The following is a 14614-nucleotide window of genomic DNA, read 5'->3' on the forward strand; positions in this document are numbered from 1 at the left end:
TGATTTTTGAATACGAGTTCCGACGCGGAACTAACGCGGCAGAAACAGCCCGCAATATCAATGCTGCGTTTGGAGAGGGGTCTACTAATGAACGCACCGTGCGATTTTGGTTTAAACGCTTTCGTGATGGAAATTTCGACTTAAAGAACGAGCCACGAGGAAGACCGCCCACACAGGTGAATAACGATGAATTAAGAGAGATAGTGGAAGCCGATCCTAGTCAAACTACCCAGGAATTAGCGGCATGGTTTAACGTTACCTTACCCACAATATTGACTCACTTGCGTCAAATCAATAAAATAAAAAAATACGAAAAATGGGTGCCTCATGATTTGACTGATCTGCAGAAAGAAACGCGTGTTGAAACTTGTGGTGCCTTGTTGAACCGGTATAGAAATGAAGGAATATTGGATCGAATTGTAACATGTGATGAAAAGTGGATTCTTTATGATAACCGGAAAAGAAAAATGCAATGGCTGACCCCAGGTCAAATGCCACAACAGTGTCCTAAAGCAAAACTTACCAATAAAAAGGTAATGGTAACTGTTTGGTGGTCTCAGCATGGTGTTATTCACTATAGTTTTCTCCGATCTGGTCAAGCAATAACGGCAGATGTCTATTGTGCCGAACTCCGAACCATGTTGACAAAACTAGCAGTAAAACAGCCCCGACTCATGAAACGATCTTCACCATTATTGCTCCACGACAACGCGAGACCTCACACAGCACGAGAAACCATTTTGACCCTTCAGGAACTGCAGTTAGAAACCATTCGTCATCCTCCGTATTCACCAGACCTTGCTCCAACGGACTACCATTTTTTTCGTGATTTGGACAATTATCTACGTGACAAGAAGTTTTCTTCCCAGGAGGCAGTACAAAATACTTTCACACAGTTTGTGCAGTCTAGATCGTCGGAGTTCTATCGCAAAGGCATTAATAACCTTCCCATTAGATGGCAGCAATGTATAGATAATAATGGCAACTATTTTGATTAAATAAATTTGTTAAAAATTTAGAAAATAAACAATTTAGATTTTCAGTACAAATCGGCAATTTCATACTTTAACCCCTATTATATATTTATATATACATATATTAAGTCAATTCAATAATTGTTTTGAAAAGAAACATTGGTCGGCCGCAAAAAGGATTTTGCAGTACCTTAAACGAACTGTTGAATATTGTAGTACTTACGGGAAAACAGGTACCTATTTGTGTGGCTACGCGGATGCTGATTGGGTAAAAACACGTGTGACTGGCGGTCAATCACATGCTTCTATTCACTGTAGCAGGCGGGCCCACCAGTTGGGAAGTTGGGAGTGTAAGAAATAATCATGTTGTAATTGTTTGTTTGTAGTTGATCCGCAATAATCTTCACAGTTTTATAGGCTTGTCGCATTATTCGTTACAAAAATTTTGCCAGGTTGCTTTTATTGTATTATATTTGATGTAATTCGCTTCAACTTTGACATTTATTTAGGTTTATCAATTTTCTAAAACGTTTTATTGTTTGAACACATTACATATTGATAAATTACCGACACAAATGTTTTCCGCGTTATTATAACAATAGTATATAAGACAAATACACATAATTCGTTGTAGGTACGCACAAAATATGTATGTCGATAATTTATCAAAACAAAAAGTGTGTAGTTAACATCACTAGCTCTCAACTGCAATATTTGCAAAAAATAGGATATCGTAGGTGACGTATTACATGCTTCGTGCACTAGGTAAAAGTTTTTTAATTTTAGTAAGTTCACATCGGGAACATTTAAAACGGTTAAGAAAAAGAACGTGCCTTATCAACAGGACCTCTGACACATATAAGGCAACAAGTGCCTGACCACTGAACTTCCTACTTTATAATAGAGCATGAAAATAAAATTTTCTGATAACTCATGTCTGTTAATGTAAAATTACAACAAGTACCTACTTACGTAGGTACTTTGACTTTGAGTACACGTATGATCTATTAAATTTTGAATGGATTATTATGTAATTGGCGATAGTAAGTTTAGTATTGTGCTTGTAAACTTCTGGGTACAAGGTCAGGAATTCAATTCCATACTGCATGTTATAAGTACGATTCAAAGTGTCCAATTGGTGTGCTCATGACTGTACCTATAAGCATACCAATGTACATAACTTAAATTATAATGACGTTAAATTGTTTTTTTTTTCAGTGAGACTATGGTAATAATAAATCATTACAAAGGTATACATGTATGCTTATACAATATGATAAAGATAAATCCCCTTTTCAGACAAAAATAACATTGCCAACTCAGCAGAAGGTATACCTATTGTGATATCGTTTACTGAAAGTGATAGTTTCTCTACTGCTTTGTGTCATTGCATCTAGAGAACACACCTGAAAGACGTCGACGAAAGGTTAATAACACTAATATACCGAAATGGTTATTGACACTTGCTTTATAGGTACTCACTCCATCTACGACTCCGTGTAATAGGATCTCATAAAGCAAACTTTTTATTGAGGTGCCGCTTCTAACAATATCAATTTGCAGTTATTATGGCAACCACTACTAAATTTGCATGTTGATACAATGATGTAGTACCTAATACAATTCAAACAATCATGCATGATATTTGCACCAGAAATGCGACGAAACTTCTATAATAAGAATCAATATTAAATAACTGAAATATGAGAATATTTTAATATAAATGGCGGTACATGAATGTAAGGGGCTCGAAAGTATCAACAAATTCCATGCAGAATAGAATAGAATATAAAAAGCCTTCAAATCTCGTAGATAGGTACTCTGCAAACTTAATGCTTTAATTTATGTGTATTATGTACAAGTAAACAGTCATAAAGAAATTTTAGCAAAGTTTTAAATACTGTATTGTGCATGAAACGATGAGTCAGAATATTTGAATCGTCTGTTAATTAAATGACTGTTAAAACGACTTGAGCGTTATATCACTGAGCATCTGTTAATATTATCTTAAATAAATCAGCCCATTGCCGCAGTCCATATCCGACTACAAACTTGTTAACCAGACATTGTTTTTACAATTTGTTACCTATTCGCTATTTTCCGGTTTTAGTAAGGCTATACCTTAAAATAATTTATTGTAATTATGTATTTAAAATAATCAGTCCCTGTGATTAAGTACCGCTACACAAAACGAACTGAAGATACCTATTTCTTTTTGTTTTTATGTTGGATCTTTAATTCGTGTCAAATAAAAAAAATAATAATTTGCAAAATTGATTAATTGACTGTGTCGTCTAAGCTGTAATTCCGGGCTGGTTTGCTAACCGTGCCCCACTTCCGCGGCGATTGTGTGGGCGGTGCGTGTCCGGCTGCAAACGCGCACTCCGCCAGCTACGCCACGCTCTAGCGTAACCATACAAACCCTATTTGTTCTCTCTTCGGGTTCACTTAATGAATTGCCTGCAGGAAATTCTTAGAGATGAAGTGAAATAAAAAATAACACTAAGCATTATTAACTTAGTAATAAATACTTTGAAAGTACAATCAACATACAACCTTCTCCGGGAACATCCAGTCTAAACATTAGAAACATTTAATGACTGATTTCGCCAAAGAGAATTTAAGCACTACGTTGATTTCGCTTTCAATGGACGATTAGTTTATCTGTAATAATAGATTAACATTACATGGTTAAAGCCACGTAAGTAAATTAGATAATAATAACAACATACAATGCGATATAGGACGAATGAGTCATTAGTTGCAATTCAAGGAACGGCCTGGATAAACAATCATTGCAGTGTCCAGTGATAACGGCCATTCGCACATCCCGAACAGCGCACGCGCCTCCCGCGCAGCGCTGCCCGCTCTACACGTGTAATGTTTCATCCTATAGGCGTGTTCGGATGTTACATTTTATAAAATTCTAAATCCTTTTCCTGGTTAATGGACATCGAAGGATATTCTAGTAAACTTCTTGTAAAAGAGTTCCACCAGGGAAGTACTGTTACCTTACCTTACCTATTTCTGCCGCCAAGCAGTAACGTTGGCATTACTGCGTTCCGGTTTTAAAGGGCGCTGGTGAAATTACAGGCACTCGAGACTTATCCACTTATGTGTCTTTGACGGGCGCAGTGGCAGCGTCCCTCAGATTTTAGTGATTTAAAGATCTCAGGTATTGGAACTGTTATGGACAGGCGTGTCGCTGACTACCAGGCCCACGACCTATTCGTCCCGTCATTTGAAATCATTACCTAATCATTACATTACATTACTGGTGGCTATTTCACTAATACGCAGACGCATCTCCACATGCATCGATGTACCTACTCGTACATACCGCACGGCCCGCGCCATGAATCGCTTCTTACGTTGTTTTATGATAGGACTTGCGATATTATACATTATCACCCTTTCATAAAAAATGGAAAAAATACGGTAATCATCAGGATTACTATACATTCTCCAAACTCCGGTCAAGGTTATGTAAAATGCAATAATAATAATAACGCACACACTCAACATAGCCCTGCACTAGGGAAGCCCTGTGTCGCGGGTGCCATGGACACACACATAGACAACCACAATTTACACCCAAACTCACGAGAGAAATAAATGTAGGCCATACGAATATTACTCCCGGCCCGGGAATCGAACCTGGGACCTCTGCGTGGCAGTCCGGCATGGTAACCGTTCGGCCACGGAGGCAGTTGGAAATTGGCAATAGAAAAGCTACATTTATATACATTATGTGAGGAAAGAATCAAACAAAATCCTAAATAATTTTGGTCTTATGTAAATCGAAAAACCAAACGGACGACATCGCTCAAAATATGGTCAACAATGGTAATGTTATGTCAGAAGGTAGCCCTATTTGCGATGCATTTAACGAATATTTCAGTAATTTGTTTATGAGTAAGGACAACAAAATTAAACCCAAACTTAAATTCCAGGCGTGCATACAAGCTATTCCTGAAGTACTTAAATGCAGTCTGTTTGCAATGCAAGCACGTAGACGAAGAGCAGATTATCCGTGTTTAGTTTACTGTCCCAAATTCGGCTTTCGCAAGCCCCACATGCGTTTCAAGTCACGACATTCAGTACTCCTCTTAATTCATGGAAATGTAAGTCAGACTGCACATGTTATTCATTAAGCCACTATTGCTAGTTTATTTTCAAGTTGCAGAACTTTAACAATTTCCTAAGAATTTTGAAATATTTATGTATAAAACTATTGAAGTATTTATACATAAATAAGATAAACGTATGTAAAATTGAAAACAAATAAGTAATAACAAGTAAATAAATAAATATTTAATTATCATAGGTATAAATAAAACGAAAAAAGCACCTAATATCGCATACAATGTAAATATGCATTAATATAATCTATTGAGTGTAATTTGTTATTCCTGTAAAAAAATACATAGGTTCATAGGTAACAAAGTGTTAATATCTACGTCAATTGTTGACGAGGCGAGGTCCAGGGTCGCATATTTAATGCATGTGGCGAGTAATAAGACATTAAAATGCACGGAGTTATAATCTATTCTTGAATATTGTTAGTAACTATGTCAAAAGTAAAAAAAATGGAACGGTCTGTGCGGATTTACGAGCTGTTTGCCGGAATCTGGTGACCCCGCACACTCGTAAACGCGTTCCCGATACATACACCCCGCGTGTCGTTCGCCTGCTCTTGCTCCAGCGTGGGTAATGAAACAAACTATTAATCATTTATATTGTTTCTAAACTGATTGAGTTTCTAGTTGTAGCTTCGAATAGGCACGCGATTTTGCGAACACTTAATAATACTATAGATTTACTTCGACTTATTCTTTTTCACGTGGCCTATAATATTAACCACATTAGTGTTCTTGTATATTACAACACCAACTTTTGATGAGTTTATTTATCCCATAAAAATAAATGCATGTGTCAGTGCAATTCTACGATACGCTATCATTGCAACTAATTCGAAAGCTTACGTCAACCTGTTAACGTTTGCACGATTTGATTGCTCAGCATCGCTAGTAGCATCGTCTGCTGTCAGCGACCTGCTGCTAAATATAGTTCGGGATACGGTACATTCAACTGGCTTTTGTTACCGCACTGAAACTATTGACCTATTTCACTTTACTGGAAGTAAGCAATAACTTTCAGTGCAACGCTCGCGGCAATAAAATCGCCTTGAGTAACTAAACCGCAAGCGTTATGCGTTGCAGTGAAACAATTGCTTCCAACATATAACGTACATGATATAAGTATATTTATTGACATGCTCTGTGCCCACAATGAGAGCCATTACATTTTTTGACATTACAAGTTGGTTTGTGTCTGTAGCTGTGAATTTGACTTTGAAATACTTAAGCATCCCGAATTGAGAAAGTAATTGGCATTGAAAATGCATTAAACTCCTAAAGCTAAATTAATTGTGTTGTCAAGACACAAATATTCCAGTAATTTTAAGAAGGAAGCTTTCATGAATGGGTCATCGCTACCAATATCGATAAAATGTAAAAATTGAGGAGAGACGAATACTTCCTCTTGGGTTCAATGATCTGTGTTCTACGTCATGGCGATAAAAGAGTGACTGATGAATTGCGCCCGAGCATTGACAGGGCGACTCACCCCGACCGCTGTAACCAAACGACGACAGGCGCACGGACAACACAACAAATGTTTTACGTAACATAAGCAATCTCCGCACGAGATAAAATTAGACTAGGATATTTGTACCGACGTATTATAGCTCAAAACATGTTTTTACGTCTGCATCATTCACAAAAATAAAATATATACACTTGAACTGCATCTATGCAGGTAGCTTCTTGTTACTCTGGCTAAAACAACGAAAGAGCAGGCAGATACTGTTCCTGCTATTGATCAATCGTGCTAAAAGAGTTGATTGTCTACTGAAAATTTAAGTTGCCACATCAACAGTGATTGTTGTTAAGCTGTATGACATACATAAGTCCTTAGTACCATCTACGGATATGATGACATCGTGGGAGTTAATAATTATTTCGGCAATAATTGCAAAAATTGTGTAATACAGCCAACGACAAGTTGATAAGCGGCTTCCTGCCAATTGATAACAAAGCTGTTGTTTGTATAGCGACCTCGTTATGAGAACTTTGTTAATGGAAGCTGATTTTGACCTATATGTCTGTCTGATATGCTGCCACGCTCCAAATTTATACAGCCGCATTAGCCGGATTTATTTCCTAGTGAACAGATGCGATAATCCTGCATGTGAACAAAAATTTAGAAGCTTTGACTTTTCCGTATGTTTCTCAGTAACGAATAAACACCACGAATAAATATTGTTATTAGTTAATTTTCTTTACAACTTTCATCCCATTATGCCTTCCATGCATAATGGCATCAGAGGGTTTAGGGCATAGTACACCATGTAGGCAAAATGGAGTTTGAGGACTACGTATGTCTTGGCAGAGTTTTGTAAACTCTTTCCGAAAAACAAGTTTCATTACATTGCGTAAAACAATTTACTATTATACCAAGTAATTAGTAAACTAAATGGTGCTTTTAAATTCAATACAACAAATTTCGTTTTAAGAATCTGCTAGCTTAAAAAAGTTTAGAATCGTTTTGCGAGTCAGTAATTAGTAATAATTTATAGTAATTTAGTTTTGTGCTTTTAAATCCGAACCAGATATTTATTTCGACTGTTGAGGTTTTTATAAAGGATTAAGTAATTCATAAACAGGTTCGTAGCTTCATTGTCACTACAATTATATAAAGTATTTAAGCATATTTCCAATAAAATTAAATTACTTAAATCAAACAAAATTACAAGGCAATAGAATAAAATTAAGTTTCAAACATTTCGTATGTAAATATGTATTATTTATATATATTACGTGTTCAAAATAAGTAATAAATTAATAACTCTACAATAAACTAAAACAATCTAGTTGTTGCTGTTTACAGAGAAACAATATGTTAAAAAGCTCAGGATTGCAATCTTTTGATTGTAGAGCTACAATTTTACTAATATGTAATACGTAGCGCAAATTTAAAACGAATCTATTGGTTTTAATTGCTTTAAAAATAAATTTAAAAATAACATATTCATGTTAGTGCGTCATTAGTTAATTTATCAGAGGTTATCAGAACTTTGAAACTGAGAATTAGTTTTTATCTGCATACGGCAGCGGTGTTGATAACAATATAGTATACTTAGATTATGCATACTCGGCTACTTTATAAATTGTACGGTATATTTTTAGATGTATATTTTTTGTACTGTAAAAATGTTAATAATACAATACAAAACAATAAAAAAAAATTTTAAAAACAATAAAATTTTAGTTAGTTCTTAAATGTATCAAAGACGGGTGAGAGTGTTTATCGTATGTTTACATATTTTCAAACAACTCTGGTTTTTTTGTCGCTAATCAAGTGAAAGGAAGAACAAATCGTGCCCCTGGTGGTAAGTGACATGCCTATCTATGACAGTTGCAGTGCCACTCAGAACATTAAATCGCAAAGATCTTAAGGGCACTACCACTGCGCCAGTCACCCTGAGACGTAAATTGGCAAGTCCCATGTGCCTGTAAGTTCACCCTCGCCCTTCAAAACCGAAACGCAGTAATTAGCACATTACTTCTTGATTTTACTTGTACTCACACAGTTTATGAGTATTCTTTGTAAATTGATAATAATATAGAATAACAATAATGTCGCACACACTCGTAGTCCCGCACTAGAGAAACCCTGTATCGGGATTTTCATGGACACAGATGCACAACCACAAATTACATCCAAACTCACGAGAGAAATAAATGTAAGCCATGAGTACAAATAATTCTCCTGGCCCGGGAATCGAACCTGGGATCTCTGCAGATCAGCATGATAACCGTTCGGTCACGGATGTTCTTTTAAATCGGCGTTCAATCAGACTGAGCGATTTTTATTTCAAACGTCCTTAAAATATCTAAACAGGTTGGACCGTCTGGATTCAGTTATTTGTTCGATAAATAAATGAAAAAAATGCCATGCCACTCGTTGACCCAATTTATTGACTAAATGATTATTATTAATTACAAGTTTCTTATCACGGTACGATTTCTTTTTATTTTCCCCGATATTTCGGAACGGTCACGGGTTGACTCATGAAATAATACTGTTGTGCTGTAAAACACCTGTTAGAGGTAGTAATAATTATTCGTTGATTCAATACAGATTGACGTGTTTCTAGCGATTTCAAATAAGTTTTTGAATTTAACTTTGAATGTCTTTATTTGAGCTGAATTTTAACTACAGACAAAGTTAAAATTTGAAGTAAAATTTTACCTTATTTGGAACTCTATACTTTAGCGCAGATGTTAAATTCTTGACAGGAATGTGGAGTTTCTTACTCGATATTAGTATTTGAATATTATACTGATGGATGATAATTATATAGTTGATACGTACATATCAACATTTTCAAATATAAATACATTTTTGGGTCACGAGGCCATGAGATGATAATAATTGTCGTTACCAGTTGATATTAACTAATATAAAAACTTGAATGATAAGTTAATGGATCAAAGGTTACCGTGACATCGTATTTATTACCTTGGCGACTATCATTTATATTAAGCAATGCTATTATTTTGACCCACTGTGCCGGAATAATCGGAAGTCTTTATTTTGTTAATAATAATAATCTACAGTTAGCGATACTATTGTGTAGGTTGCTGAAAGCAGCGAGTTTTTTCTCAGTAACAAGCATCAATTTCGGAGTCTGGGGTTTCCGTTTTTTCGTATGATCACTTCTGTAGAAACTTTACGATTTGTTAGGATATGTTGTAACTTGTAATCTTTGAACGCTCAGCCACGATTAAAACTCTATAGTTGTACTACCACTTTAAATAATGCAATTTCGAAATCTATTATGACTACGTGAATTTGAATTGTTAAAAAATGTTTACTTGTAAAATAGGGTGAATTTCAGTGGTACAGTCAGTTTTCTTGTTTGAGGGAACCACGGAGAGAGTCTTTCATCCTGTAACAGGCTTTTCAAATCTACCACACATCAATGGTCGATATTCCAAAATCGTCTTGTGAAGTCACATTTAATTAGCTACTAACATATTATGCTGCTTTTGTACGTGAAAAACAAATATGTCATTATTATATTGACGCAAGTTACTAGTATAATAACACTGGAGGCTACCACGAGGCGACCCGACAGATCGTTCGCTAGAAGTTTCGCCAGTGGCCCTAAGGGTTTCAACCGCATAAGGCAGAAAGCTGTAGGACTGAGCAAGGTTGGCATATTTGAGCCTTTTTTCGGCCGCTCTGGCCACAGCGTCCACACAGGTTGCGTTCCAGACTAGCTGTTTCCCTAGCTTCCATGGACCGACAGTCATACCGTCAGGCTTCTTACCGTCACTTCAACAGATGCTGCAAATGCAAATTAGGCTGGACAACTGCCGGTATCTTAACGCTGGTGAAGGCTCATACGATGATGCTATTCAGCGCTGCGAGTGGAGATATGCGGCCAGCGCTTCGAGAATACGAGAGGCCATGGTGGCCAAATTCGTCAACAGCATCACCACACGTGCATTGATGGGGGTGGACTGTTCTTGTCCCCAATCGAAGACAGACAGCCAGTGTGAGGGAGAGACTCACTTTTTAGTAGTAGTGAGAGAGTGTAGCCTATACACAGACTCCTTTTCAAAGGTGGCTATGAGACGAGCCCGTTCTCTAAGGTCGCTAGCAGAGTGTATAAGTTCTTCTTGAACGATCTTGCAGAACGGCTCGTCTCAGCGCCTCTATTCACCCACTTTCCGTCACCCAATTTCATTAAAGCTTGGCACATAGATAAAGATAAATTTATTTTGTTATTTACATATATGTGCAGACTATTGCAAACGGTGAAATTGTTACTATTACGTTTATCAAGCAATAACTTAGTAAACCAAAGTTTATCAGGAATGTACGCTTATACCTATCAATAAAACTTCCCTTTGGAATTCTCATTCTTTCTCACTCATTCCATGCTTAATTTAGGTATTCTTACGGGAGAGTAGCCAAATCTTGGCAATAATTGTAAAGAAATATGTCTGGATATCCTGGTAAATACAACTTACTAGTGCAAGATAATCTATAGACGTATAATTCCAATGAAAATAAAATGTTATGATGACCTAGAGCTGGTCTGATGATAAAAATGACAGATGATTGGAGGAACTCCTTAACAGTATACAACAGGTTACCTTGTGTTTGGGTTCACAAGAATATGGTTAGTTTTGGCGACGACTTCCATATAGTTTCAATTATCGTTGAGGATACCGCGGTAACGAACACACGGAAAGGTGATTAACAAACTTTTGAGCTCGGTTTTTTATTAAAAGGGTTATAATTGTTGTAAAATAAATTACTATTGTTATAATTAAGATATGTTTTTTGGGTATTACGTTCTTTACTTTAACATCCAGTCATGATAAACATCGTCGGAAAAAAGATCATTACAGAAGTGGTAATATATGTACATACGAGTATAGATAAACACTTATTGCTCACACGCAAGAACAAAAACAGTACATAAATAACTTAAAAGTAATGTAGGTAAAGGCGGCCTTATCGCTAAGAGCAATCTCTTCCAGACAACCTTTGAAGTAGAGTAAAGCTAATCAGAGCGGGAGACGTAGTGTGCTAATGAATAAATAAAAATGAACTATACGTAATGTTTTCTAGTATACATAATCTTTTAGGCTCAATTTATATTGCGGCGGAATGGATGGAAGCGAATTTTTGTAACATAGCATAATGACCTTTATGATCAATCTTCCGCGGAATTCTCGCGCATGCTCGCGCTTTTCGCGGAAGATTTTGTCTCGTATCTAGTGCGTACGTTACACAATTGATTATAAAGTTTATTATGCTATGTTATAAAATTCGCTTCCATTCCGTTCTGCCGCAATATAAATTGAGCCTTAGTGAAATTCTGTCATAATACAAGCATGACAATCATGGTTATTACAAATCTTAATCTTAGGCGCATGTCATGTGTTCACAACACAGTTCACAACAACTACCTTTTGTAATGTTCTATAATTTTGTTTTTAGGTCACGTCTTTGTTTCGTCTTCATTTATATACATAACATCTTGAGTTTTTAAATACTCAAGATGTTATCTGTTTTATATTTTATACGAACTTACTGATTATTCGTATAATTGGCCGGAACGATGACATCAATATTTTGTTATACTTATATAGATAGCCTCTGTACTGTATGGTGGCAATTGCCTACATATAGTATCTTATCGTTTTTTTTTTAACAAGCCGCTAACTGTTTTGTCGTTATTCGCTAAACAAGAACTGAGGTCACACTGTGCATTTTGTACCCGTTAGTCAAAAGTATGTACTGTGTATGCAGACATAATTTTGAAGTAAAATTGCTTCAGCCATCTCTGGAATATTGTCCCTAAACTTGTCAGCAATCATTGTTCCGAGCTCTGTAACGTCGTTTTATTTTATTTTTATAATATTCAGTGACGGGACGAACAAGTCGTGCGCTAGATGGTAAGCTACACGACTGTCCATAACAGTTGCAGTGCCACTCAAAGCTTTAAATCACAAAGATCGGAGGGGCACTGCCACTGCGTCCGTCACCCTGAGACATAAGCTGACAAGTCCCATGTGCCTGTAATTTCACCAGCACCCTTACCCTTCAAAAACCGGCCCACAGTAATACTGAAAAAGGTAGGGTGGCAGTACAAGCCTGGACGAACTCTTTCACAAGGAGGTCTACTGCTACTAAGAACTGTCCTGTATATTGTTCATGTGCTTGTAATAATCTCATAGCAACTAATTCCCGGTTTACCTTTGTATACATATATATACACACGGTTATTGTAACTTAGGACGATTAATTATTATCGTTCATTAATTACATGGTCAATAGAAGTTCCAAGTCACTGGGCTGCTTCTTATGTTACATGGTATCAATTTTTGCAATATACGAGTATTTTTTCAATGAAAAGGTAGTAAATCCAAAAGCTGCTTGCTTCACGCATGTCTTGATAATTTACAACTGAGAAGTCCGATAGTCCCTCTATGACCCAAACAAATGTTACTGCTAATAAATAAAAGGTAAGTATGTCAGTTACTGCTACGATTGTTTCTTTTAAATTGAAACCCATAGATTGCTTACTGAACTTTGCATGTGGAACTAGAACTGAAAAAAAAAACAACTGCAAGTAAAATTAGGGTTTATGTTTGCTTAAAAAACTATCGATATTAAACTTTCATAGTACATTCTAAGTAAGGGTTTGTCGGTGGTGTTCTTTGAGGATGTATAAACAGTTATTAGGTTTTATGTTTATTTTTACTTCATTTGCATAATTTACCTAAACGTAGAGTTCTTCTCTTCTAAATAAACCAGAATGTCACGACTGTATAAAGAAATTATTTACTCAAACCTAATGATACACAAACCTAATGATACTAAAACCACTTATTTTCATAATATGTAAGCTGTGTATATACATAGTAATTTATATAGATTGTGTGTGTCTATCTATCTATACATAGTAATATGCATGGATACAATGCAGTTTATGTGACGAGGTTAGGTATACCAGCTTACCACCAAGACTTATAAAGATTTTTATTTAGTGTTACTAAATTTGGCAGGAAATTTTATGTAAAACGTCTCATGATTGCTACATTAGGTCTTAGTAGCAATTAATAAAATTCTTAAGTTTTCAAAAATACATATGGATAAAGTATGCTCGTTTCATATTTCTTGATGCCTTATAGATTTCAGCTGCAGTATCGTAACGTAAATTTGTCAGTTTTGTTTACTACGTCCTGTCTGACTTATTATGCCGCTAAATACATTGCGTTATGTACCTCATTACATATTCACTACAGTATACGCCTACTAATTTACTGAGTAGAATTAAAATGACACCTAATTGGACCTGAATAATATATCTGACCTTTTTCGAGGAAGATATTGCATTTATTCACATGTCAGCGTTTTAAAATATACAGTACAAGTAGCTGTGTTTAAAAATTTGGCTCAAATAAGTAGTACAATTGGACCACTATATCCACAGGAGACGGACAGATGTTCACAAATAAATAGTTTATGGGACGTAAACACTTAGTTTCATCTTCAGTGACTTTTTAATGTGTTAATACATAACGTACTATTTAGACCGAACTATTGCTCCTATATTGTTATTATGTAACTTGTCTAAGTAATGCGTGTCTGGGTTAATTTAGTAAAGGATAACGTAAACTAATTGAATTTAAAATGGAATGTTATCAAAGATGAAATCAAATGCAACAGAAAGAACCTAGAGATTTTGGATAAAATAAATATTGCAAAAAAGCCGCTGACTTTGCGCGTTGATGTCTTTTTAATGTAAAAATGAGCAAAATCTCTCCGACAGTCGAAAGATATATATGTCTTAATTTAGTCTAGGTTACTTACAGCTGTGCTGGAAGGTGAATAGTAGACCAGTAAAAGTAGCACGGCTGGGCCGAGGTGGAGCACGTTAAAGCGCGCACGCGCCGCGGCCGGGCCCGACATGCCTGAGCCGCACTACTGGACGCGCGCCCTCGCCTCGGGCTGGGGCGCAGCGCCCGCGCAGCCCGTCGAGGAGGGGG

The 14614-nt window shown here is 36.2% G+C and overlaps 1 protein-coding gene across 2 annotated transcripts in view; it reads right to left on the bottom strand.

Annotated features, from left to right (window-relative positions):
- The window catches only part of LOC113234581 (collagen alpha-1(IV) chain-like), a 41988-nt gene extending 27423 nt beyond the window's left edge, over positions 1-14565 (bottom strand). For both annotated transcript variants that reach the window (XM_026469944.1, XM_026469937.1), the window contains exon 1: positions 14439-14565. In XM_026469944.1, coding sequence (XP_026325729.1) covers positions 14439-14537 — 99 coding nt within the window. In that variant the 5' untranslated portion in view covers positions 14538-14565. The remainder of the gene's footprint in view (positions 1-14438) is intronic.
- Positions 14566-14614: the final 49 nt, after the last annotated feature.

The sequence above is a fragment of the Hyposmocoma kahamanoa genome, unplaced genomic scaffold (genome assembly GCF_003589595.1).
Source record: "Hyposmocoma kahamanoa isolate Upper Pololo Valley unplaced genomic scaffold, ASM358959v1 102, whole genome shotgun sequence".
NCBI lineage: Eukaryota > Metazoa > Arthropoda > Insecta > Lepidoptera > Cosmopterigidae > Hyposmocoma > Hyposmocoma kahamanoa.